Raw genomic sequence first — 26594 nt, 5'->3', positions numbered from 1 at the left:
CCAGTCCCCCAACTCCTCTAAGTGTTCAGAGGCGCTCCAGGCCATGCTGGTTCCATGTGAGCGGCTTCATTGCCCCTGTCCAGTGGCCAAAGAGGCCACCCACAATTTGCTTGGCCTCTGCTTTCTCGCATAACATATCTGTCACTCTGAATAGTGATGCTTTCTTTGTCTCTGGTCCAAAGCTATCGCAGCTGGCATCCCTGGCAACGCTGAGACTCAGTAGGCCTGCTCCTGGATGAGAGTGGGATGGGCTTTGATTCTCTGTGACTCAGGCGCCTGCTCTGAGGCATCAGTTCTCTGCAAAGTAGTTCTTTCAGGAGTCGGGTGGATTGTAAGGCGGGGAAGTCTCACTGCTGCTTGTCACAGCATGCTTACTGCAGACTGGAGTCACACATGTAGTAACAGTGGGACAATCCCTTCTGCATTGTATGCTGCACCTGTGTGAGTGGCAGCTTCTGAGGAAGCTGGTGCAAGGTGACAGAGCTGGAGACGGACATGTGGCCTCGTAGTTTGGCTCTCGGCTGGGGCCCTGTGCGCAGATCCCAGGGATGTATGCTGCTGCGATGGCTGTGCCCCACCCCCAGCTTCCAGGTGCTGTTAGCTAACCTTGGATGGTGCTGGGGCCACAAAGCAGAGCTCTGTCAGGAATTGGAGGGGCTGTTATGCGAAGTTTTAATTGTTCCTTCTAACCCATTAGTCAAGAAAATGTAATGCTACAAGATTCCCATGAACTCAGCCTAGGTTGTAAGAAGCTTTTGTTAGTTTTTAAACTTGTCTAAATCCAGAAGAAACACAAGTCCACTGGAGCCCAGAAGGCCCACATGAGGTGCTGCCTGAGAGACCTGACATCATGGCCTGAGGTTGCAGACTGTGCTGTGGGTGCCTGTTCTCACTACGTGAGAGGTGGGGCTGCTCCTTGCTGCTGGAGCCTCGACCCTTGGCCCAGGTTCTTGATCTGTGTATTATGTGGCCCGGCCACTCAGGTGAGGACAGGCTTTGTGGCTGTGGTACCTGTAGACCTGTGCTCATTCCTTCTTCAGAGTCACTTGGCTTTTCTTTCCTGGTCGTGTTTCCTATAAACTGTGGCGTCAGTTTGTTCCAGGTGGTGGGGAGCTTTGGCCGTTGGCCTTCAGCGGTATTTATAAACAGCTTATGTATTGAAATGGCTTATCTAAGACCACACCCACGTCCCCATGGTTATGTGGGTCAGCAGTTTCATCTGGACTTATCTAGGTGTTTCTGATCCCCCTGGAATCGTTCTCACTCATTGACAGTTATCCCAAGGTTGTGGTCTGGTGACCTGGGCCGGGCTGGGCTCGTCATTCAGTAGACTGACCCCAAGCGTCCCCACTTAATGGCCAAAGGTCACAGTAGGCTTCAAGGTCTCTGAAGGCAACCCCTGTATATCATAAGTGCCACTGCCACCCAGACAACCAGGCCAGGTCCTAGGCCAGGGGTCAGCCCACATCTGGAAACAGCAATGTGGACTGACTCTGCACATGCTCAGAGAGCTCCCTGGCTGCCCGACACATGGGCCTCCTCACTTAGCTGGATTTTCTGTTGCTGAGCACATTTCACCTGCATTGTGTGTCGTGTGTGGGCGCTGTTCAGACTTTCCTATAGCCTGGACACACGAAGGGCTGCTACATCTTCATCCATCTGGTCACGAAGCACTTGTGGGCCCACACCCCACTTGCTAGAAAGGAAACCTCTGGCCCTGGGCCTTCTTCTCCCCATATTCTGCCTGCCCGAAAGGTAACACGGCCACAGGGTCATGCTTGGGAGACAGCAGAGCTGCTGGAGCTCAACCCTGGTAGATTCCTGAGTGGCCAGCTGTACAGCACTAACAAGGCTGGACAAAGCTACCAGGACCCAGCATTGCCAGAAGCATACAACGTCTCTGCCATCTTGGATTCTGGGTGCCATGTTTGCTCTGCTCAATACTCCTGTCCTCTTGCTGAGTGCGACAGTACCGGCCAGGTGGAGCAAATGGGCCTAGTGGCACTTCCTCCTTCACCACAGTTAGACACCTTTTCCTCCAGAGCCTGGTAAAAGTGGGCTGCAGGGAAGGGCTCATACTTTGTCTCTCATCATCCTGAGAGACCAGATGGTCTGCTGGCAAATTTGCCTAAGGGCTGAAGTTTGCTCTTGGGTTGTGTTTATTTCATGTCTGTTCTGGTTATATGCCCTGAGGAACAGGGTCTATCCCTGTGGAGAGGTACAGGCCTGCCCCCAGCAACACTCCACAACATCACAGGGCAGCCATCTTGGTCAGCTGCCACGAGCACTTCATCTGTCTGCCCTGTGCCCCTTCTAACTCCTTTTCACAGGCTGTGGTGGTAAAGCCACCCTTGTGCCCAATCGTGTGAGGAGGCAGTGAGGGCTCTCCGGGGCATTGCCCTGAGCATGCTGTGATTTTCCACACCCACTTGGCTGCCCCTAAAGGGTTGGGCATTATATTTTTGTTCTTGGCTGTTATAAATAGTGAATTTCACAGCTGGCTAAGGCAATCTGAGGTGCTGTCCCATCTCTGATGCTGTATGTCCCCTTAGTCATCCCTGTTAGTAATTCTTCTGTAGCATGTGCCAATTCTGGACTGGCTGAGTTCACCACATACAACAAAGATGGAGAAGGTGTGCCGGGCATGCCCTTGGCCCAGCCCCTCACAAGCCTGCTCTCCTGCTGCACATTCAGGCCTTGGTAGGGGTGGGCAGTGGAGATGGAAGATGAATGTGAGTGAATGGGGCAGGAGGGGGACAGGAAGGAAGGTCACAGCTGTGTCAGTCCTCTGAACCAGAAATGGATCACTGAAACCCACATGCAAATGTCTTCCTTGTGACTGAGTCTCCTTCCACAAGCAGCTCATTTTCCATATTCAGTGTTTTCCCTTTGCCAACCCGCCTGCTAAATGCCAGCCACACCGTCTGAAAGACTCTTACCCTTCAACCATACAGTGCGGTGTGAAGGGGGTGGGATGTCTCTGGATAGACAGTGCTCTGACAGAAAATAGGGCTTTCTGGGAAGTGGTCCCTAGGGAAGAAGGGCAAAGAGACTAAGGATGATGGAGAGGCTCCCAGGAAGTGGGGGGATGGGGACTAACTGTGACCAAGAAGTCAGCTGTGAGAAGAGGGACCTGCAGGTCTCCCAAATCTCAGATCAAGGACCCAGGAAGCCTGTGTGTTTGTGAGAGGCATGTGAGCGCACAGGCCTTGGACTGCACTGTGCAATTTAGGGGCTCAGAACTCTGGAGATAAGACCCACAGTTTGGTTCAGTGGCGAGTAGAGCTGGTGCCTCTACCTGGCTTGTGCCTTCAGACCAGAAACAACCGCAGTTACCTTCATCACTTTGTGGAGCTGTCGTCTCTAAGTACTGTCTCATTCTGAGGTCCTAGGGGTTTGCCACTGCTGGGGGGAAGACTCAGTTCATTTATATCAAGGAGACAGTCAGGGCAGAGGATCAGGTAAGGCCCTCCTTGTGTGCAGTAGGCTGGTTCAATGTCCTGCTGATGCCCCAGATAGCTCAAGCAAAGAGCAGCAACAGTTAACTAAAGAAGAGTCCCACTTGTATCTGTGGGAAGAGAGTCCAGTTCAGGATCCTAGTCCTCCCCCAGGGAAATCCCGCTTTCAGCAGTGGTAACATTTGAGGGTCTGAGTAAGACCCCTGCAAGGGCACACTTAGATTGATGCCGATGCGACTGTTTGGTGTAGCTAACCCTGTAATCTGCACAGATTTGCTGAGCCACTGGCTTCCTCCTCCCCAACTGGCAAGCAGTTTAACAGTTCCTTGAAAGCCAAGGCTGGCTTGTCTCTCACCTGCCACCATCCTTTAACCCAGGAAGGTGCTAGTTCTGACAGCCTGTTCAAGTGCCATAAGGAAAGCCAGGAAGAACCACATCTCTTTCAGGGGCAAGATATTCTAATGCCAGCTGGCCTCAGGAGTATGCTAAACTCGACTAATGAGGGTTATGGAAAAGCCACTGTGTGGCCTCTAGGGACCACCCTGCCCACCAGCTGTTGGACATTTAGGCTCCAGAATCCATATCTAAGCTTCTATTCACATCCAGTCTTCAAAGATCACAAGAGATCATACATCACACCGTGCCCAGATATAACAGCTATTAGATGCCAGGGCAGGAGTCATGAAATGAGAGAGCATGGGAGAAAGAGGGTATAAGTCTGACAGTGCCATCCCACTGCAGGGTGATGTGGCAGACTGGCAGGTGACACTCCCCATGGTCAGGGGCAGCCCACTCTCAGGGATTGTGGTAACTAGCTGACACCATGCACCAAACATGTCTAGTGGCATCACTTCCCCAGTGCTGGTATCAGATGTCCTCAGTGGGCAAGCTGCCCATCATCCCTGTGGAGTTTTCTTGGCCAAAAATGTCGAACTTGAAGTGACCGTGAGGAAGTGTCCCCTTCTGATGGTGGGGTGTGCCCCCCAGATGGCTGTGGAGCCCTGAGAAGCTCTGTAAGATGTCCCCAGGGGTGCAGATGGATGTCCTGTGCTGCTGCCACAGGGTTCAGGCTCATGCTCTGATGACAACTCTGCAAGTAGGTGGCCATAGTTTGTGTGGAGGTCTGAGGTCTGAGACGCCTCACCTCTGTGCCAGAAACGTGCAAATGAGGCTGAAATGATTCATAGCTTTGCTGGGACACCAGGTCACAGAAGTCAATAAAAAGCTCTCAAGCATAATTTCAAGCCAAAGAGACGCTTGCTGTGCCATGTGGGGATAAAATCCTGCGGCAAAAACACAGTGGAAATACACAGCCAGGGAGCAAGCAGAAAGTGTCCACAGAGAGGCTGTGCAACATCCACGGGGATGCCAGACCTCTAGTCAGTGTCTACGCTTGCATTTACAAGATTAAAATTGCACCTTTTTGTTTTGTTTTGTTTTGTTTGTTTTTTGAGACAGGGTCTCTCTGTGTAGCTTTGGCTGTCCTGGACTTACTTTATAGACGTGCCTCTGCCTTCCGAGTGCTGGGATTAAAGGCATGTGCTGCCACGCCCGGCTTTAAAACTGCACTTTAAAAAATCATTCTTTACAGCATGCCAGATGCTATACATTCTGTACATTTATTTTTTAAAAGATATCTCTCCCTCTCCCTCTCTCCCCCCGCCCCTCTCTTGTGTATGAGTACCCATCTGCACTATGCAATATAGGGGCTCAGAACTCTGAAGATAAGACCCACAGTTTGGTTCAGTGGTATCTATAAAGGGATTTGATTCCCTCTCTAAGAACAGACAGTAATCTTAGCCGCTGAACCATCTCTCAGTCCCCAAACCCTGCATATTTTAACATGGGTTTGAAATGTAGGTGTCAACTTGATGGTCTGAGGACACGTGGCTTTTTAAAATGTGCTCTGTGCTGGGCATGGTGATGCATGCCTGAAGCTCCAACTCTCTGAAGGCAAAGGCAGGCAGATTTCTATGAGTTCTAGGCTAGCCAGGGCTAGTTAGACCCTGCCTTTAAACACACACACACACACACACACACACACACACACACACACACACACACACACACACCAACCTCAAAACGAAACCAAAAACCCCTTGTTTTGAAAGCACCTGGGCCGACAGACGGATACCTTGGTCACTGAGACCAGGCCCTTCCCCACACTTATGTGCTCTGATGGACCAGAAACTTCTCCGTCAAGAGCAGAGTGGAGTAGGAGCTGGAGTGAAGGTTGAGTGTGGCATTCTTGTATACAGCACCAAAGTAAAAAAAGCAGCAAAGAAACAGTCCTGGCAGTGGGTGTGTGCTCAGCATGGAGGAAGCAGGCCATAGGTCTAGCATTGGGCTGTTTAGGGAGTCGAGAGTGATGCTTGAGGTCAGTGGTCTGCAGCAACGACAAGTCAGATGGCCTTGGGGATACTGTTAGATAGTTCTGGCTGGATGACTAGGCAGATAAGGAGAAATCCTGGGCTATGAAGTAGAGCTGAGTTCTCAGTGCCTGAGCTGAGCTCCAGGCCAGCATTTGGCTAAGTCTATCTGCCCCGTCAGGTTTGGTTCGACCCAGGGACATTGACCTTGAAGGTGGACTGGGGACACCAGAGATCCAGAGCTGAATGTGGTAGATGGCAGTGCCCTGTAGGGTGGGCGTGCACATGTGAGTGAGGACAGGGCTGTCCAGGGCACAGCCTATGTAAGCCTAGTCCCTGCGCACGCTGATCACTGTACCCTGCGGTTTGCAGGACGGCTGTTCTCAGTGAAGGACCGTGTGCCCGCCCCTGAGCAGCGACCATGGGCCTGCTTGCCTACCTGAAGACGCAGTTCGTGGTGCACCTGCTCATTGGCTTCGTCTTCGTGGTGAGCGGGTTGATTATCAACTTCGTCCAGCTGTGCACACTGGCCATCTGGCCCATCAGCAAGCACCTATACCGCCGCATCAACTGCCGCCTGGCCTACTCGCTCTGGAGCCGTAAGTGTCTCCACCCATATGGGCTTTGCTCAGGGGGGTTCTCTGGGGGCGGGGAGAGCTTCTCCTGTCAGAGATCTCAAGAGGCAGTGAGGACAAGGCCACACCTGACACCCCATCTCAGAATAAAGTCATGTGCAGCTCAGGCCCCCTGAGATCACACCCTTCCAGGAGCCATGTGAACAGGTGTCCCAAGTAACACTACTAGGATCAACCACATGATATTTCCATGTCAGGCTGTGTGACTCACACTAAAGGAGACTGCTTAGGGTCTATGAAAGCACACTGTGGGTCCTTTCAAACCAGCAAAAGCCAGGAGAAAAAGGCTCAGTGACCTGAGACCCAGCTGCCAGCACACAGTACCGCATGCCCCTCTGCCTGTTCACACTACAGGGTGCAGTAAAAAAAAAAAACCAAGGGTGCTCCTGAGTTACTAGTGTGTGGGTGTCGCATGTCTGTCAGAAGGTACCAGCACGTTTCTATGACACTTCTCGTACTCCCATCCTGTGCATCATGGGAGTGGCATGGGCCTGGATGTGGCTGCCCACAGCTCACACGATGCCAATTCATTCTGTTGTCTCAAAGAACAAGGGTACAGGCTGGAGAGCTCTGCAGATGCCCACATCCCACGGGCATCCTCATCTCTTCCTCTTCATATGGGCCCAAAGCTAACCCGGTAGTCCTGTGGAGGCTAGTCCTGCCCGTGTCCCTCCACAGGGGACCCACACAGACACCAAGGAAATGAGTGGCCTTTCTGTACCAGAGAATCATCTTCCAAATGCATTTCTAAGTAGGAAAAAAAAAAGCGGACACACAAAGTGTGCAGTCTTGCATGACTGTCACAGGATGGAGGCAGGAAGGGACAGCAGTGGCTCGAGGTGGGGACAGAATGGTATGTGTCACATCCACGGGAGAGGGCGTGTGCCATCTCACAAGAAAGAGTCTCCAGTGACAACGGTCTGCCTGATTCCCTCCTCAGCCTGACTCAAAAGGTGACAGCTGCTGCGCAAAGAGCAAACTACAAATCCTACATCTACAGCATGTCTTAGTGACAAGACCACACAAATGTTGACAGATAAAAGCTAAACTACAGACACCCACATCTAGTGGCACTCTGAAGCCAGAACAGCACACACACACCACGTCCTGCAAGAAAAGGAAACAATTGTGGGAAGTGAGGAGAAAGTCAGATGTGTCCCTGTGAGATTTCCCGGCTGCGGCCCCTGGGAGGGGCAGAGGAGCCAGTTAGCAGGGCCCTGGCCCCAAGCAGAGCTGGGTGGGTGCACGGCACTCAAGAGCTTGTCCTGGGGACCTTCTGGGTGCTCAAGCCTCAGAACTTCCTTCCGTCTGGGTAGTAGCCTGTGCCAGACTGGAAGGTGATGGCTGTCTCTAGCAGCAGCGCCACGCCTGTGTGTGTTCTTATGCAGGCACATGCATGGGATGCCCTTCTGGCCATGTGCTGATGTGTTTGGAAACCATTAAGGGCCCCTCCCAGAGGCATAGGCAGGCGGATCACTGTGAGTTCGAGGCTAGCCTGGTCCACAAAGTGAATTCCAGGACAGCCAAGGCTACACAGAGAAACCCTGTCTTGGGAAAAAAAAGAAAAAAGACTCCTCCCTGAGCCGGGCGTGGTGGCGCACGCCTTTAATCCCAGCACTTGGGAGGCAGAGGCAGGCGGATCGCTGTGAGTTCGAGGTCAGCCTGGTCTACAAAGTGAGTCCAGGATGGCCAAGGCTAACACAGAGAGACCCTGTCTCAAAAAACCAAAAAAAAAAAAAAAGAAAAAAGAAAAAAGACTCCTCCCTCTGAAGTGTCCCGAAGCAGCTACACTACCTGGTACCCTGCCTGGGACTGTGTAAGATCTCCTGTGCCCCCCAAGGCCTCACAGTACTCATGGGCTCCATGTTTCAACTTGGCAGTGTCCCCTGGCTCCACCCCCAGGGGCCAGGTCATTGTAGGGGACTCTGGGGGTTCACTAATGGAGCAGTGGCCAGAGCCCGAAGTACAAAGCTTCCTGTGACCGTCCTACACTTGGCAATTACACTCTGGTCCACCCTCAGATACCTGGCCACGATCAGTGTGACTCCCACTACAGACCATGGCGTGCGTGAGGTGCCTGCCCACTTGTGCTTCTCACCAGAACTCACCTGCTTTCAAGTTCTGTGCTGAACAAGCACATGCAAAGCTTTTGCTGTGGTACCTTCGGCCCCTGACCTTCGTATGAAGGTGAACATGTGCGTCCCTTAAACTTTGAAGAGGAGGCAGGCAATGCCATGGTCCTGGTTTATCCTTCATCTGTCACTGGCCTATGAGGCTCAGGCAGGTGGAGGCTGAGTTGTGGTGGCCTTCCTCACTTTGGGGGAGATACTGTGGTCAGCTGCTTAGTACACTCTGAGCTCCTGACCATGGCACCCCTAGTGCCTTCTGGGCAGCAGTAGATCTCATATGAGCTCTTCCACAGGCCGAGGGTGGGCAAGACTGAATATGGACCTCAGCTTACACCAGAGACAGTTGTAGGCAAACGTGTCACCATGTCCACTTTACCATCACTTTCCAACTGTTAGTTCCGCAGCCCTGCATGTCTCCTTCCCTGTCAGGGACAGTTTCTATCCTTCGGCTCAAGCAGGCAGTAGCGATCATGTGACATGTGATGTACAGTGCGCATCCACCTGGCATGGTGGCTGTGCACTGAGGCCCCGGGACCCATTTAGATCTGTCTACAGGGCCTTGCTTCTTCTGTTTACGGCCGCCCAGCTTCCACTACACAAATCCAGCTGTGATCTGGGGAAGCTTACAGTCTTGTGCCCTCAGAACTCACTTCTACCGGAAAGTTCCCCTCTAGATGAAAATGGAAGTGGGTCTGAGACGGCACACTCAAAGCCTGTGCAGAACCGCAGGGCTGCAGGGGGGTGGGCACCCGGGCAAGCATCTCGCAGTGCTGACCCCCCCCTCCCGCAGAGCTGGTCATGCTCCTGGAGTGGTGGTCCTGCACGGAGTGCACTCTCTTCACCGACCAGGCCACCAGGGACCACTTTGGGAAGGAGCACGTGGTCATTATCCTCAACCACAACTTCGAGATCGACTTCCTTTGTGGGTGGACCATGTGCGAGCGGTTTGGCGTGCTGGGGGTGAGCCATGGGGTCAAGGGGTCGGGGTGAGTGATGGCGGAAGGGGGCCCTAGGAGAAAATTCTAGATTGGCCCCTTCACAGTGAGCAGTGTGGCTGATAAGGGGTGGGGGGGCGCAGGCGGATGTCTTCCCATGTGGTGCCCTCTGTAGTTTCCTGTCTATTCTTGGGACTAGCTGTGACTTCTTTTCTTGTCACTACCTTTTACCTTTCAGAGGGCCCCACTTTAAGCCAACTGAATAATTGTAGTTAGCCGAGTGACCTCAGATGAATTGAAACTCCACTAAGTGGGCCAGGTCTTTCAGTGCAGCCAAAGCCCCTAAGCCATGCCAGAAAAGTAGAAGTCAGGGGGCGGGGGGCCTGGAACTGAGGTGCTGCTATCCAGAGTTTCCTGGTACACCTGCCTCTTGTGTAGTTTCTGGGGTGGCCCCCTGCGTGTACTTGAAGGGTGTTGACCCAAGGCTTATACACTCATAAGCCAGGGTCCCGTTTATAGCAAATGCTTTGAAGCAGGAGAAGCAAGGCCTGAGCTCCGGGCAAGTCTGTGAGGGCTTCTGGCCAGGTCCTCCCACCTCTGACAGGTGCCACTGACCTCCCTGCTCCCTGCAGAGCTCCAAGGTGCTGGCTAAGAGGGAGCTGCTGTACGTGCCTCTCATCGGCTGGACCTGGTACTTCCTAGAGATCGTATTCTGCAAGAGGAAGTGGGAGGAAGACCAGGACACTGTCATGGAGGGACTGAAGCGCTTGGCTGACTACCCAGAGTACATGTGGGTGAGTGCGCTGCATGCTTCGTGAGCTGGCAGTGGCTTGCGGATACACCTCAGTCCTCCTGTGTACACGGCCCAAGCTAGAGTTGTGAACTCTCTGGTGGGGGAAGTGCTTGCCACATATGTCTAAGAACCCGAGTTTGAGCCACAGAACCCAAACAGAAAAGCCAGGCTGCTGGGGGGCGGGGGCATAGGACTAATCCCAGCACTGAGGAGGCAGAGACAAGACTCACCAGCCAGCCAGCCTAACATGCTTGGCAAGCTGCAGGCCGTGGAGAGCCCCTGCCTCAAAAAATAAGGTGAATGGTACCTGAGGAACTACACCCAAGGCTGCACACTCTAGCATTCTAGCCTACACACACACACACACACACACACACACACACACACACACACACACACACACACACACACACACACACCCTTGTGCACACACATGCCCATGATACCATCCCAGTCTTGCAGACTTGGCCTCGTTCCTAGAGCATAGCTGTACCCGTCCCCTCTGCTGCAAACCCAGCTTTGGCACACACCCTGCTAGGGTGCAGGAAGTGGGAGCACCACCCCCCTATAGCATTTCTTCTCTTCTTGTCTACTCTCGGAAACCTGGCCTCTTAGTTCACATTGCTCACATCATATTTGGAGACAACAGATGCTTTCTGCTTTCTGATCAAAGGCTGCTGCCCAGGGACACCTCCAGGTTTCTCCTCTGGTGAGACCTTTCAGGAAAACTGTTCTGTCTGCATTCATTTGTGTGACTGGAGTGCAGATTGCAGCCCTGAAATAAAATACCATTTCAGTGACACCACATGCTTGTCGCTGGATGATTCTGTTTCTTTCTACATGCGGCAGTGTGTGCTCTGCTGCCGTGGCATATGCGGCCTGGACTGTTACAGGCCTTGAATGGCCCTCCTGTCCTGGAGTGACCCTCTGGCCTCTCTCTGCCCTGTGTTCATTCTGCACCTAGTTTCTCCTGTACTGCGAAGGAACACGCTTTACAGAGACCAAGCACCGCATCAGCATGGAGGTGGCTGCCTCCAAGGGGCTGCCCCCCCTCAAGTACCACCTGCTGCCCCGGACCAAGGGCTTCACCACTGCAGTCCAGTGCCTCCGGGGGACAGGTAGGAGAAGCTGGAGCCCACCACTGCCTAGAGTACATGAGGTCCTATGTTCTAGTGCCCCATAAGCCAGGAATCGTGGCACATGCCTGTAGCCACAGCACTCAGGAGCTGGAATCAGGATCAGAAGATCATTTATGGCTGAATAAATTCAAGATCATCCTCGGGAACATAGTTTGAGGCCAGCCTGGACCACACGAGACTTTGTCTCAAAATGAAAAAAAGAAGCTTTTTGAAAATATAAAAAAATAAAATAGAAAATATACCCTAAGCACAGGCATGAATGGAGGAAGCAGAATTGTTCTAAGTTCCTTAGTCTCTTTGGGGATGATAAAATGCTACTTAGTGGGAAACTGTCAAAGTAGTAAAATGTCAGTAATGAAGGAGAATGTCAGCAAAGATGTCTGGTTCACCAGGAAGGGGCCAAGAGCACTGGGCAGGCACGAAGCACCAGCAGAGAAGGGCTGAGCACTAGGCATCCGGCTGGGAGTGCAGATCCTTGCCCTGTGCTCTGCTGTGTAGAGGGACAGACCTAAGTGTAGAGGGACAGACCTAAGTGTAGAGGGACAGACCTAAGTGTAGAGGGACAGACCTAAGTGTAGAGGGACAGACCTAAGTGTAGAGGGACAGACCTAAGTGTAAAAGCACCTTGTCTGTAAGTTGCTGACGTCACTGCTGTAGATTGTCTCCTGTCGTCCGTCACCCACTGGTCCCGTCTCCTCCCCACAGTTGCAGCTATCTACGATGTGACCCTGAACTTCAGAGGAAACAAGAACCCATCTCTGCTGGGGATCCTCTATGGAAAGAAATACGAGGCAGACATGTGTGTGAGGTGAGCGCCCATCACAGGGCTGCCAGACTTGGTGTGGTCTTCTGCAGGACTCCTGAGGGTGTGGGACACAGGAAGGCCACACAGGAGCCCCTTGTGCCCTCAGCAGTGTCTCCCCTGGCCAGGGTGGAGTCGTTTCTTGTCTGTCTCTCGGTCTTAGAGAACACCTAGGCAGTCTTTCTGAGGAAAGCTGTCCCAAGTCCAGCCAGGGTCATTTGGTCTCCTTGAGCAGCAGTCACACAATCTGGTAAACTGACCTAAACCCTTCAATTTCTTGCTTAGAGCTGGTGACATGGGACCTCCTGCAGAGCCCCTGGTATAGTGGCACTGTCACCAGGTGGCTCTAATCTGGCTTGGTAACTTCTAGATACTGGCAGGCAGGGGGCCTGCTTGGCCTCCTTCTGTGATGCAGGGCCCTTTGGAACTGCCTGAGACCTCACACAGTCGCGGCCAGCCTTCTTGAACCTGAAGTCATTTCTCAGTGTTGCCTGGGGGGCATAGCCAAGGTGATGTTCATCTCTGTCTCCTGAGGAAACCTTCCACCCATAATGGTTCCACCCGACACCTGTGCTTGTGCCTTCTAAGAGGACTTGAGCTCATATTGGTCCTCTCCTTCACATTGCTTAACCTGCAGCAAGGGGCCAACCCACTGCTGGCCAGGTGTGTCAGTTAGCTTGCTATGGCTATAACAAACACCTGAGACAGCCACCTTACAGAGAAGAGACTTTGTTTAGGCTCAGGGTTTTTGACAGTTTCTGTTGCTTTAGTGCAGTGTGGGATCAGTACATCATGGCAGGAACACAGCACATGCCTGAACATAGCAATCACCTCATCAGTCATTTGGTAAAAGAGGAAGGGCTGGGGTGCTGACCCCACTACAGATGGCCAGGACCTATGACCTCCCACTATGCTGACCCCTTCAGGATGGCCATGGCCTATGAGCTCCCACTGGGCCTCCTTTTTCAAAAGTAGGACCTCCTGGGAGACCAAGCTGTTGAGACACGATCTTTGAGAAGCAGTCAAGAACAAAAGCACAGCGTTAGGAAAGATGACAGTGACTGAGAATCTGGCTATGTCCAGAAGTGAGCCCCCTCAGAGGCCAGCCATGCCCCAGGTCAGAGCCAGACTGTGGCAGGGTGGCCAGGGCCCCCTCATCCAGCCCTCCTTGCTGCTCAGTCATCCCTCAGGCTGAAGTGCCCCCACACGGACCCCAGTTGTGCCTAGGGAAGCCTCCTCCACTTGCCCTTCCGTTTCCTCTGTGATCTGGATTCTGTAGGTCTCTTCAGCTTCTTAGAGCTCCCAGAGACCTTGGCTGGTGTGTGCACTTAACCATGGACTTTGCACGAATGTGTTCTTCCTCCATCCAGCATGGCCTTGAGTCATAGCCAAGAGACTTCTCCTATGCCTCTCTCAAGGGTGACAGCACTCTTAGAGACTGGATGGGGCATGTGCATGACTTTAAGGGGCCAGGTTAGTCTTGTGATGACGGCATTACTCCAGAGAAGTTCAGGGTAACAAGCTCAAGTTCTTGCTGCCATGAGCAGGAAGCCTGCAGGACCCCACTTATACATATCTTGTCATCTTTTATCTTCCCTTATTCATAATGTACATAGCAGTGTGTGCGCATATGTGGCAGTACACAGACACACACACACACACACACACACACACACACACACACACACACCAGGGAAAGCCATGAAATAGGTCTGAGCCTTCTGATCCTCTTGCTGTAGGAGGTGCCCTCCTGAACACCCCCACCCCCCACCCCAATGTAGGCCATGTGTGGCAAATCCTCCTCACACAGTCCCCACAGCATGTGGCTGGAGCCCTTGGAAGATACAGACTTATATATTTTGTCCACTAAGATGCTGTTGCCTCTCACCCTAATGTGGCCATGAGCCTGCAGTGGCGCTCTGTGGAGTCATGTGATCTGTGGCCCTGTGCTCCACTCAGTGCTGTGTGGGTGCTGAGGTAGAAAGGTCCCTGGCCCACACACACTGCCCCTCAGGGCCTCCACTGAAATGCACAGGTCTGTCTCAGGCTGTGGACCTTTCAAGTGGCCTGTGGGGCCACTCTGGTGACCATCTAAGCCCCTTGCCAGAGCCATACTCATCACAGAAATTTGCCCCTTATTCACAGTTCTACTTACCCACAGGCTGATGAAGTCTGAAAACACTAAACAGAAAATTCCAGAAGCAAGCTAGCTGTTCATGAACTTTAAATTATGCACCCTCTGAGTAGCATGGTGAAAAATTTAAGCCTTGCTCCAGAGCACCCTTGTCTAGAGTGCCCACCTTATATCCATGCCCTCCTAGTCATTCAAGAGTCTTCTTGATGATCACACAGACTCAAAGTGCAACAGTAGTGAAACGGAGGAAGCACTAGGGTGTGGAACAGATGGCACACCAGAAATCACGGTGTGCAGAGGATGCAGAACACCTAGGGTTTCTGACGTCCCCTGGGGGACTTGGGATGTGAAGAGGGTACAGATCACCCTAGTCCTTGAGAACTTGTGTGAACATAAGTGCTTTGCGCCACCTCCTGGGCATCCTGAGGTACTGCAGTCCCTTGCGGTGCCTAGGCCTTATTTTTTTGCTCCATCCCTATCCCAAGTGCTGGCCTACAGGAACTTACCACCAGGTCCCCCCTCTCCCTCCCTTCCTCCCCCCCCCCACCCCCCAGGTAGGAGTCTTGCTATGTAATCTTGGCTGGCCTAGAACTTGACATGTAGACCACAATGGCCGTGACCCTATCTTTGCTGGGGTTAAATGTGTGTGCTACCATACCCAGCTCTAGGTTTTGTATTTTCTCTCTCTCTCTCTCTCTCTCTCTCTCTCTCTCTCTCTCTCTCTCTCTCTCTCTCTCTCTCTCTCTCTCCAAGACAGGGTTTCTTTGTAGCCCTGGCTGTCCTAGAACTCTGTAGACTAGGCTAACCTTGAACTCAGAGATCCTCCTACCTCCCAAGTGCTGGGATTAAAGGCGTGCACTACCACCTGGCTGGGGTCTAGCTTTTTAAAGTTTATGGCACAAAGACTTATTCTCCAATGAAAGAGTCCTAGCTGGTTCTCCCCACAGGTGGCCCAGCATCACCCTCTCAGCCACGTGATTTTGAGATGCTCCTCCTGGGAGCAGCATTGCTTGTTGCCATCAGATGCTTTCCATGTGTGTCAGAGTTCAGTCTACCAGAGCTGTCCATGACCTGCAGGGCCATGGGTGTGGCATTTCTAGTTTTTTAGCGTCACCACTATAAAAGTAGTGGAAAGGAACATAGCACTTTTGTTTGTTTGTTTGTTTTTTGTGGGTTTTTTTTTCCCCAGATAGGATTTCTCTGTGTAGCCTTGGCTGTTCTGGACTCGACCAGGCTGGCCTCGAACTCACACCATCACACCTGGCTGTTCATAGAACTTTAGTGTGCAGTCACAGCCTCTGTTTATTCACAGTCTGATTGACTTTCACAGCAGGGGCTGAGCCACATGATTGGAAAAGGCCCCACCTGTAGTTGCTAGACAGCCACCTGGTTTATTTACCAACACACAGGTTAGGGAGGCAGACAGCTCAGGGTCCTCGTGGAAACATTTATTGTAAGCTGACATTAAAATGTATCAAATTGGAAGACTTCCTACTTGGGGTATGTTGTTTTTTCTTGAAGCAGTGACCCTTCATGTCTAACAAAAGAAAGTTATTGACACAGAAACTGTCCTCACCTCAAAGGGAGTAAGAGGCTGTTTGTTCTAGAGCTAGGTGTGAGTAGAGGCCAGGGCCCCAAACCATACTGAAGTTTCCCAAAATGCTATTTTCCACTGTGGGAGTAGTTCTGTGAGGTTTTTATTAGTTGCAGAACAAACAAGGTTATAACGTGTTTATGAAATGCACTGGTAGGAGCCAGCAGTAGGTGGGATACAGCAAGAGCCTCCACTGCAGCTCTCAGGGGCTACTGATGGCATCTCTGGATTAGTGAAAGCTAGTAATAGTCACCAAGATGATAGGTCAGACACAGGCCGGGGAGTGGATGGCTCTCAAAGAGATTAAAGGCAATTTAAAATAATCTGTAATCTGCAACATTTTAACTCTGCTTAGTCATTGTTGTTTGTTTGTTTTTTCAAGACAGGGTTTCTCTGTGTACCCTTGGCTGTCCTGGACTTGCTTTGTAGACCAGGCTGGCCTAGAACTCACAGAGATCTGCCTGCCTCTGCCTCCCCAAGTTCTGGGATTACAGGCATGTGTCACTGTGCCCAGCAACTATATTGAAGCTTGGTTCTTTGGCCTTGTAGAATCTTTAACCCAGGTGCAGTGTCCATCCCTGTCTGTTTCTGCCTCTCTGTCTTTCCCTCTGATCTGCTTGTCTCTCTTTCTCCCTCTATACCTTCCTCCTTCCCCCCTCCATTCATCCTCCATCGCTCCTTTCCTCCTTCCCGGGAACTTCAGCTCCCCTCATGTTGGTCACTTCGGCATAAACAACTTGAAAGGCTTGCTTTAGCTGCTGGTATCAGAGTTCAGCACATGCTCGTCTGGCTCCATTGTGGGGTTGAGCTGAGATCAAATATCATGGATGGGGAGCATTTTGGCAGAGCCACGCAGCTTACATCATGGTGGCCAGGGAGCAGAGAGGAGAACAGGAGTGGGGCAATACATACCCTTCAAAGGCACACTCCAGCCGGGCCCCGCCTTCCAGTTATAGAACCTCTCAGCGGTTTATTCAAAACTTAAATCCATCAATGGATTCAACAAAAGGTCAGGTCAGAGCCCCCTCTGGCAAGGCCCTCACAGACATGAGGTGTTTGTTGTGCTCTACTCAGCTTAGCGTCTCTCAGTCCAGTGAAGGTGACAGTCAAGATCAGACACCGTGGACTCCTGGTCACGATTATCTCCAACAGTGAGCATGTTGAGAAAGACCAAAGTCACTGTGATCACCACCCTATGGGGAAGAGTCATGCTCTACCAGGCAGGTGGCTCACAAGTGTCCCCAGACAGAGGCATCTTTCAGTCTTCATGTGATGGGGCCCTGTCATGCCCAGAAGGTTCCAGCATGTCAGGTGACTGTTAAGAACTTACTTTGCTGTCTGCTTGTTTCAGAAAGTAAGAATGAGGCCTAAATAGGGCCTCATGTAGCCTCCTACAAGTCACCTGCGCCCTCCCAGCTGGAGCGGATGCTGGCCATTCACCCGCTTGACTCTTAATCTTCTTGATGCCACAGGAGGTTCCCCCTGGAAGACATCCCAGCAGATGAGGCCGGCGCAGCCCAGTGGCTTCACAAGCTGTATCAGGAGAAGGTAAGGGCTCCTGCTTGCCTCTGGCCCACCTCCAAAGCAGGCTAGGACAGTAAGGAGCGTAGGAAGGTGGGCACCAAACACTGGTGGTCCTCACCAGCATTGAATTCTTCTCTTTTTCTTAAAATTTGAGAATTAATGCTAAAGTGAAATAAAAAGTCTGGCACAGTGCTTGGTGTGTGCAATATGCAGAAGGCTTGCCCAGTGCCCTGGATATGGAGCTGTGTTGATGACATTTTACCATAGTTTTTTAAGATGTTATTTATTTATTTATGAGTGCTCAATCTGCATGTACACCTATATGCCAGAAGAGGGCATCGGATCACATTATAGGTGGTTGTGAGCCATTATGTGGTTGCTGGGGATTGAAGTCAGGACCTCTGGAGGAGCAGACAGTGCTCTTATCCACTGAGCCATCTCTCCAGCCCCATATTTGTTTTTTTTTATATATATAAAAGAAATATATATATATTTTTATATATATAAAAGAAATTTTAAGTGTGTGATAGACACTGCCCAGATTTACAACAGCGTGCTTATGTATGGGTACCCTCCAGATTTACAACAGAGTGCTTATGTCATAGGTACCCCCAAGATTTACAACTCTGTTATGTCTTGGGTACTCCCAAGATTTACAACAGTGTGCTTATGTCATGGGCATCCCCAGATTTATAACAGCATACTTATGTTGTGGCTACCCCCAGATTTACAACAACGTGTTGTATCATGGGTAACCCCCAGATTTACAACAGTGTGTTTTGTCATGGATCCCCATAGCAGATACCTAGGGGTCTGAGACCACATGTGTCCAGTTCCCACTTCACAGTGCATGCTCACCCTATGCCCACTTCCTGGGATTATAAGTGTCCACTTAGCATTGTTGGAAACCAGATGACCAGGAAAGCCTGCAGCAAACAAAGTTCTTTCCAGTATCGTGAGTGGCTCCCAAGGAAGTAAGGGAGCTCCAGAGACCAAGTGGGGAGGGGAGCTAGACATGAGGGTGATACCAGTGCTAGTGCTGTGCTGATGCTAGTGCTAGTGCTAGGGCTGTGCTGATGCTAGTGCTAGTGCTAGTGCTGTGCTGATGCTAGTGCTAGTGCTAGTGCTGTGCTGATGCTAGTGCTAATGCTAGTGCTGTGCTGATGCTAGTGCTAGTGCTAGTGCTGTGCTGATGCTAGTGCTAATGCTAGTGCTGTGCTGATGCTAGTGCTAGTGCTAGTGCTGTGCTGATGCTAGTGCTAGTGCTAGGGCTGTGCTGATGCTAGTGCTAGTGCTGTGCTGATGCTAGTGCTAGTGCTGTGCTGATGCTAGTGCTAATGCTAGGGCTGTGCTGATGCTAGTGCTAGTGCTGTGCTGATGCTAGTGCTAGTCCTAAGGCTGTGCTGATGCTAGTGCTAGGGCTGTGCTGATGCTAGTGCTAGTGTTAGGGCTGTGCTGATGCTAGTGCTAGTGTTAGTGCTGTGCTGATGCTAGTGCTAGTGCTAGGGCTGTGCTGATGCTAGTGCTAGTGTTAGTGCTAGTGCTAGTGCTAGTGCTGATGCTAGTGTTTGCTGTCCTCCCCACCAAGGTCTTGAGTGTAAGCCTCCAAGGGGTCATATGATGAGATGTGACTTTACTCAGGACAGTAAGGTGGTGGCACATGCCCCATAATAGGCCAGACCTTCTAGGAAGTCATCTAGGGAAGGTTGAACTTGTCCCAGCCGACCTCTCCCTCCTCCTTCCTGAAGAGTTGTTGCCCTGGTGACTGTCCTGGCCCCACCTACACAGCTCCAGGAGATGGAGACACCAGAATAGAAAGTGGTATACAGCAAGTCCCCTCAGGCTGCCAAGGGAAACCCATGACAGCTGGAGGGAGGGGACCCAGAGGCAGACAGCTCAGCATTTCCTCAGATTGGACTCAGTGGAAGGCCAGCTGCAAGCTGCCACAAGACCAAATGCCCAACAGGACAGACGCTTTCCCATGTCGGACAGAGCAGTCAGAGCTTTTGGAGGAAGTTGAGAGTAGCAGACAGAGCAAAATGAGCATGCAGAGGTGAAAATGGAAAACAAGAAGACCTGGGGGGTGGGGGGGGAGCAGCGGAAAGACCTTAGGGGCAGTGGAGAACAAGCCAGCCTGTCAGCAGAGCCATGCTGTAGCCCTGTGCTATATGTGCAGTGCTAATCTTGTGTCCGGTCCCTTCTGCACGTCATATGCGTTCCTCAAGAATATTAATAAAGGGGCCAGATAGATGGCTCAGCAGCTAAGAGCACTGGCTGCTCCTCCAGAGAACCCAGGGTCAATTTCTAGCACCCACATGGCAGCTCCCAACTGTCTGTAACTCAGATTTCCAAGGATTCCAACACCCTCACACAGACATACATGCAGGCAAAATTCCAGTGCACATAAAATGAAAAGATTTGCCAGGCATAGGGGAGCATACCTTTGATCCCAGCACTCAAGAGGCAGAGGCAAGCAGATCTCTAAATCTGAGGTTCAAAGCCAGCATTCCAGGTCATCCAAGGTAACATAGTGAGACCTGTCTCAAAAAAATATATTAATAAATTAGAAAGCTCTGGTCAAGACTGATTAAACAAAGTGATGGAATTAGTGTTAACAGGAATAAAGCAAGACACAATAAACACAAAATCAAAGTCATGAGCAGGGTATGGCTAGCTTTCTGCTCACCTGCTTGGAAACCTAGATAAAGTATGTCATCACCTTCACCACACACTCATGACAGTTACCCAACAAAGTCAGTGTAGAGGGTACTGGGGTCCAGAGCATATGTCTGTCTGTCTGTCTAGTCATCCTTATTCAGGATAGCACTAGAAGTTGTAGCAGAGCCATTAGGCAAGATAAGAAGATGAGGATGTCCAGATTGGAAAGGATGATAGTTAAACTACCCTGTTTGCAGATTCATAGCCTTATATTTAGAAAAACATGAAAACTGTCAAAATGTGAGACTAGGAAATTCCCTAAAGTTGTAGGATACAAAACCAGTGTCCAGAAACCAGTATCATTTCCATATAGCAAAAATGAACTAGCTGAAAGAGAAATTCAAGCAAAACCAAACAAGTGTTGGGAGCTGAACTCCCATCAGCCCCTGCAGTCCTCCTGTTGGGAATGTCAGAAGCAAACTCAATTTGAGTGCCAAAGACCTGCAGCCAGCATTACTTCAGTGCTGTCCATGGGCACCAAAATAACAGAGTTCACACTACCCTCTTGTTTACTAGTGGATAAAGAAACCATGATAAGGCTGGATGGTGGTGGCGCACACCTCTAATCCCAGCACCGGGGAAGCAGAAGCAGATGGATCTCTGCAAATTTAAGACCAGCCTAGTCTACAGAGTGAGTTTCATGACAGCCAGGGCTACATAGAAAAACCTTGTCTTGAAGAAGAAGGAGGAGGAAGAAGGAGGAAAGAGGAAAAGGAAAAGGAACAAAACTATGATGTGTGTAACAGTGAAACTGTTCAGCCATTACAGAACAAACTTTTGCCACTTGCACTTGGAGCAGCATGGATGGAAGTGAAGGAATTCCACAGACATGAAGCCAGCCAGGGCCAGGGGGACACAGCACACGCTCTCACTTACAGATGGAAGCCAGTCACCACAGTAAAGGGTAGAAGAGTAGACACCAGAGGCTGGAGGGAGGATGGGATGGTAGGCGGAGGATGCTAACAGGAATGGTACTCTACGGCTCAGAGGTGTTAGGGTTGCTCATTATGGTTGATGGCAACTATGTATTTCTAATGTTTCAGTGGAGAGGACTCTAATCATTAACAACACAAAGAGATGGTAGCTGTCTGAAGTAGTGAGCTGCCAGTCTCTGTTCATCACATTGTGTGTGTGTGTGTGTGTGTGTGTGTGTGTGTGTGTGTGTGTGTTTGTGTTTGAGAGAGAGAGAGAGAGAGAGAGAGAGAGAGAGAGAGAGAGAGAGAGAGAGAGAGACCCATAAACATGTACAATTATGTCATCTATGTCAGTTAAATTTTTAGATAGGTGCTAAATACACACACACACACACACACACACACACACACACACACACACACACACACACACACACACACACACACACACACACACACCACTCTACCACTCAGAAAACTTAGTCAGTGGTAGTTCTTGTCTGTAATTCTAGCATTCTAGCCCTTTAGGAGGATCAAAAGTTCAAGACCAGCATCAACTACATACATGAAGAGTGGTCCCACACCAACCTGGGTTGCAAGAGATCCTGTGTCAAAGGAGGAAGACAAGGAGGAGGAGGAGAAGGAGGAGGAGGAGGAGGAGGAGGAGGAGGAAAACAAAATAGGAATGGTGTGGGGCCACTAGATAAATACCCTGAAGTCTGATGTCCTGAGTTTGTTCCCAGAATGCCATGGTAGGAGACATGAGAAGACTTGACAGGAGAACCCCTATGATTGTAGGGGCGTGGACTGTGGCCAGGCCCAGGACCCAAGCAAGTCCCTGCTATTACCCCTTGTCCTTTGATATGTGTTGCAGTCAGCCAGCCATATGCCAGTTGTGACTAGTGGCAGCTTTGCTTGCTTGGCTGCCCATTTCCTAGCTAACGCCTTTCCTGGGTCCAGATGACACACCCTTTAGCCAAGCAACCAAACTGCGCTGGCCATTTTGCAGCCTACGTCTTGGCCAAGTGGCTTTTGTTGCTGAGTTTCCTCCTGACTCACAGTCACGTTTGGTGCTTATGACTTCGTCTTCTCCTCTTTGCTCGTAGGATGCCCTACAAGAGATGTACAAGCAGAACGGCGTGTTCCCAGGGGAGCAGATCAAGCCTGCCCGGCGGCCTTGGACCCTCCTGAACTTCCTGTGCTGGGCCACACTCCTCCTCTCTCCCCTCTTCAGCTTCGCCCTGGGTGTCTTTGCCAGTGGATCCCCGCTCCTCATCCTGACCTTCCTGGGGTTTGTGGGAGCAGGTGAAGAGCACAGATGTGCCCCTCACGAGCTGGGGCCACTACCACCATCAAACCCAGGACAGATGGCTCATCATGGTGGCCCTGGGAGGCAGCAGCTTGGGTCAGGGAACTGAGCGTGGGGCTGTGGAGGGCTCTTTCCTCCTTTGTTTGGTGGTTTCCCGTTCTAGAGTGGCCACATACTGGGAGGAAGGGGGTGGGGGTGAGGCTGGAGGTTCAAGGCCTGGGAGGGCGCCCTTGTGAGGTTAACCTCTAACCTCTCCTCTCTTTTTTGTCTTTAAAGCTTCCTTCGGAGTCCGAAGACTGATAGGAGTGACTGAGATAGAAAAAGGATCCAGCTACGGCAACCAAGAGCTTAAGAAAAAGGAATAATTAATGCTGTGATTGAACACCCATAACTTGACTCGGTATCCAATTAACTCAATTAAAAACAGAACACACACGAGCGAGGGAAAGAGACACTTAGAGACTATTTTTCTTATTAACTGGTGACTAATATTAACAAAACTTGAGCCAAGAGCAAAGAACCCGGCCTGCCAGGTGAAGATGCTCAGCCAGCACAGGCGAGGTCCCATCGGCCCTCTGCGGGGACAGAGGCGGGCTTGGGGAGGCGGTGGGGCCATGGGGCTCCCCCAGAGCTCTGCCTCCAAGAGGCAGCCTTGGCTGCTGTCCCTTCTTAAATGTAGAATGAGGCTTTTGTTTCTTATCAGTTATTTTGGGAACTTAATCTGGCCTCAACCTTGTGTCCTGCACCCCAGAACGCTGGCTCTTCATGGGTGCCACTGTCCTCATGGGGACAGGTCAGCTGGATCCTTGTCCTACAGAGCTCATTTGTCCTGCCCTGCTTGGCACCTTCGCTTCTAGCCCTGGGGGGAGGGAGTCGTAGAGATAAGCACACACTGAATGGAGATCTGGCCCCTTGGTCCCTCCTCTGCCCAGGGCTGAAGACCACCCCTCCATCCTCTGCAGCACCGTTGGCACCGCCTCTCTGTGGGCTGTGTCTAAGCACCTTAAGTCTCTTTCTAAAGTGAACGCCCGACAACTCTGCGGAACGTGGAATCCTTGAGTTCACACAGCGCCTCCAGACAGCTCCATGGTCCCGGTCCCGCTCTTCCTCTGTAGCCAGCAGGGCCAGATGAGAAGACCGTTTGGGCCCCACACCTCAGAGCCGTGGTGCCTGGGTGACTCCAGCCTATGGGACTCCCCTGGGACACTCTTCAGGAGGTGGTATCACCGTCAGGCCTCCTTGTTCTCAGTCAGGCACCTTTAGTGCTTATTAGCATTAGAATTTATTTTTACAAGTTGGTCTGTGGCTGGCTCGCAGCTTCTTCCTGTCCTCCTCCTATTCTGCCTCTATCTGGCAGGTGTCATGGCCACCCACCATACCCACTGTTGTCCCATAACACCTCAGTGACATAGGCTGTCCTGGTAGAGAGCAGGGGGCCTCTGCCTGCACTTGGTGCCTTGCCAGGGTCCCTTCGGCTGGCCCTGGAGGCACATTTTCCTTCTCACTGCAGGAAGGCCTGCTTGGTTTCTGGGAGACCTAGGTCCTCAGGAAATCCCATCAGATACTTTTACCTTCTGTCTGGAACCTTCCACTGGCTCTTTTAAAGTCATTTCATGTTTTCTAAACAAGGAAAAATCGGGTATTTTTTTTTTTTCTGGTATAGTGCAACCAGAGTTCAGATCAAAGGCAGAGAAGCTTTTATAGGGTACACTGGAAGAAGGGGGCCTGGAGAAGCATGAGAGCGGAGCCGGGCCCGACTGCATGGTCCCCAGTGCTGGGGACCTCGTGAGGCAACATGCCTGATTTACAGATGATGCTACTGGCCTCTGTGGTTCATGCACAACGGAGTAGCCGTGGACCACTCCTGTCGCTCTTGGGTGACTTCAAGAAACACAAGACTACTTGTAAGGGGGGTTGAGTCAAGCAAACAGAGCCTGAATCTCCTCCCTCCTGGAGGCTTGCCTGCCCAGGCCTTCATCAACTGTGAGCCATCCTGAGGGCCAGCTCCCTCCTGGTGGTTTCTCTCTCCGCCTTTCTGTCTGCTTGAGGTCTCTGTCTTTCCCCACTCACCATCCCCTTACAAACCAGAAGGAATCAGGCCACTGGGCTCTGCCATGCATGCACCTGGCACCGGGAAAAGCAAGCTCAAGCCTCTGCCATTTCACTAATGCCTCTGGCTTCCCATAGAAGCCTTGAGCCTTCGAGGTCATCTGAGTGTTCTCTCGATGTATGACCCAGGGCCACCAGGCTGCAGGCTTTGCCCTCCTAGGTCTCCCCTGCTCACCAATACAGCGCTTCTGAGAGCAATAAAAATTACACTGGGAATGTGGGTGTGGGTTTTTGGTTTGTTTTTTTTTTTTTTTTTTTTTGGTGGGGTCAGATTTTGCTTTTCATCTGCTTCAGAAGGAGAGGGGGAGGAGAGCCCCTTTGATTTTTCTATTAAATTAATAAATGTCAGAATAATGCTTTTCTCTTTTTCCTTCACACCCTACTGCTGACAGGCATGGCTGATGTCATGCCCAGCTTCAGGCGTAAGGTTTTGTTGAAGCAGCTTGCTAGTCTTTAGGGAGCCCATGCTGCAAGCAGTGGGCTCAGGAGCCAGAGGCATTCCGGAACTGGAGTGGTTGGTGGGCTCGGGAGGAAAGTCATGGCGACTAGACTGCCTGTGCTTCAGGTTCCCCAGCAGAGGGGCCCCCACAAGGTCAGCTCAGACTGGGACACAGTCTTCTTACTACTCAGGCTCAAAAGCCAGATACGGGGGCTCCTGCCATCTCCCTGAGAGACCCTTCTACTGTCCAGGTGGTCTCCCACCCTTGGTCCCTGGCCACACCCACGTACCTCATGCAGGCCTCTCTGAAGCTGTGCTGAACTTCAGCAGTGGCTGCCATTCTCCTGGCTGCCTGTGGCGTCTCATGGTACCCACACAAAGCATCTAGGGACTATGGCTCATTTGCACTCTCCCTCCCCTCCCCCCCCCCACCTTTGTGTTAGCATCCTCATCAGTGACCATCCTGCAAGAAGCAGAAGCGAGCTAGGAAGGCTGAATGGTCAGAATGTGGGCAGCTCAGAGGTCAGGGACACTGTTTTTGACAAGCCCTTTAACCCAGTGAAAGAAGCCACATGCCGGTTGTATCTGTGACTGTATCCATTAGGCACATTTGAGAAACAGTCAGATTAAACAATCTGATTAAAGAGATGAGCTCTGAATATGCAGGCTGCTTGATAGCATAGGCAACAAAGTAACAACACTTTCCTGTAGGAACAATGCGGGTGTCCTCACAGATACCTTGACGGCGCCCCCCCCCCCCCCCTTGTGCACCTTGCCCCATCTGCCTCTGGTCTAGTCCAGCCTTCATACCCTTGGAGGAAAAGTCAGGCTTGCGCCCAGCAGTGAGTTACACTCATATACAGTTCAAGAGATGTCAAGAGAGCATCCACACGCCACCCACCATGACTACCGATCTCTGTCAGGTGCAGGGTGAAGAGTTAAGGGGCTCTTGCTGCATGTTGCCCAGTCTCTGCCTGAGACCTTATAGGGCAAGCCAAAACATAGCCTTTCCAGCCCTGGTCACTTGCACCTCAGTTGTTTGTCCCACACATAGACCCAACCCCAAGTTAGATGCATGTGACGCTTAGCGCTAGCCATTTGGTGTGGCTTCTAGCCCTCTGCAGTGTCATGAGGCTCAGGGTTAGAATGGCGCACCTGAAATGCCTGCTGCCTTCTTTCTAGAAACATCTCTGGCCTATGGGCCAGCCCCAAACCAAAGGCACCTGGGCTTGGGTGAGGGCACCCCTGTCCTGCCTCAGGCCTTGTCCCAGAGTCTTGCCATGGGGCTGTCAGGTGAGGGGACTGGCACTCAAGCCCCAGATCCTTGCATATAGGGGCCAGGATTTGAAAATGTAAGTTCAGGCTTTGGGTGATCTGCTTGGCTGACAGGGTGGGCATGTGAATCAAAGTTTATTACAGGCTTTTGGAATCAGTTCATTCAGGGGAACGGTGGTATCCTTAGAAACCAGTCCAGAAATAAGCCAACAAGAGCACTTTGAGCAGCCACTGGAGACAGTGGCATCACCTCTTCACAGACAGCGACCTGTGAAACTGTGACATTTGTATGGACAGGTCACCTGGAGTTACCTTTTC

The 26594-nt window shown here is 51.4% G+C and overlaps 1 protein-coding gene across 9 annotated transcripts in view; it reads left to right on the top strand.

Moving 5' to 3' along the window:
- AGPAT3 (1-acylglycerol-3-phosphate O-acyltransferase 3) overlaps nucleotides 1-24918 on the top strand; it is an 80914-nt gene extending 55996 nt beyond the window's left edge. For all 9 annotated transcript variants that reach the window (XM_084752485.1, XM_084752484.1, XM_084752483.1 and 6 more), the window contains 8 exons: nucleotides 6200-6426; nucleotides 9382-9551; nucleotides 10159-10320; nucleotides 11284-11437; nucleotides 12164-12266; nucleotides 17461-17536; nucleotides 22251-22449; nucleotides 22730-24918. In XM_084752485.1, the coding sequence (XP_084608611.1) occupies nucleotides 6249-6426; nucleotides 9382-9551; nucleotides 10159-10320; nucleotides 11284-11437; nucleotides 12164-12266; nucleotides 17461-17536; nucleotides 22251-22449; nucleotides 22730-22818 (1131 nt within the window). In that variant the 5' untranslated portion in view covers nucleotides 6200-6248 and the 3' untranslated portion in view covers nucleotides 22819-24918. The remainder of the gene's footprint in view (nucleotides 1-6199; nucleotides 6427-9381; nucleotides 9552-10158; nucleotides 10321-11283; nucleotides 11438-12163; nucleotides 12267-17460; nucleotides 17537-22250; nucleotides 22450-22729) is intronic.
- The last annotated feature ends 1676 nt before the right edge of the window (nucleotides 24919-26594 follow it).

Source organism: Acomys minous (genome assembly GCF_964271855.1).
Source record: "Acomys minous genome assembly, chromosome: 13".
NCBI lineage: Eukaryota > Metazoa > Chordata > Mammalia > Rodentia > Muridae > Acomys > Acomys minous.
This window is presented reverse-complemented; position numbering and strand designations above follow the sequence as displayed.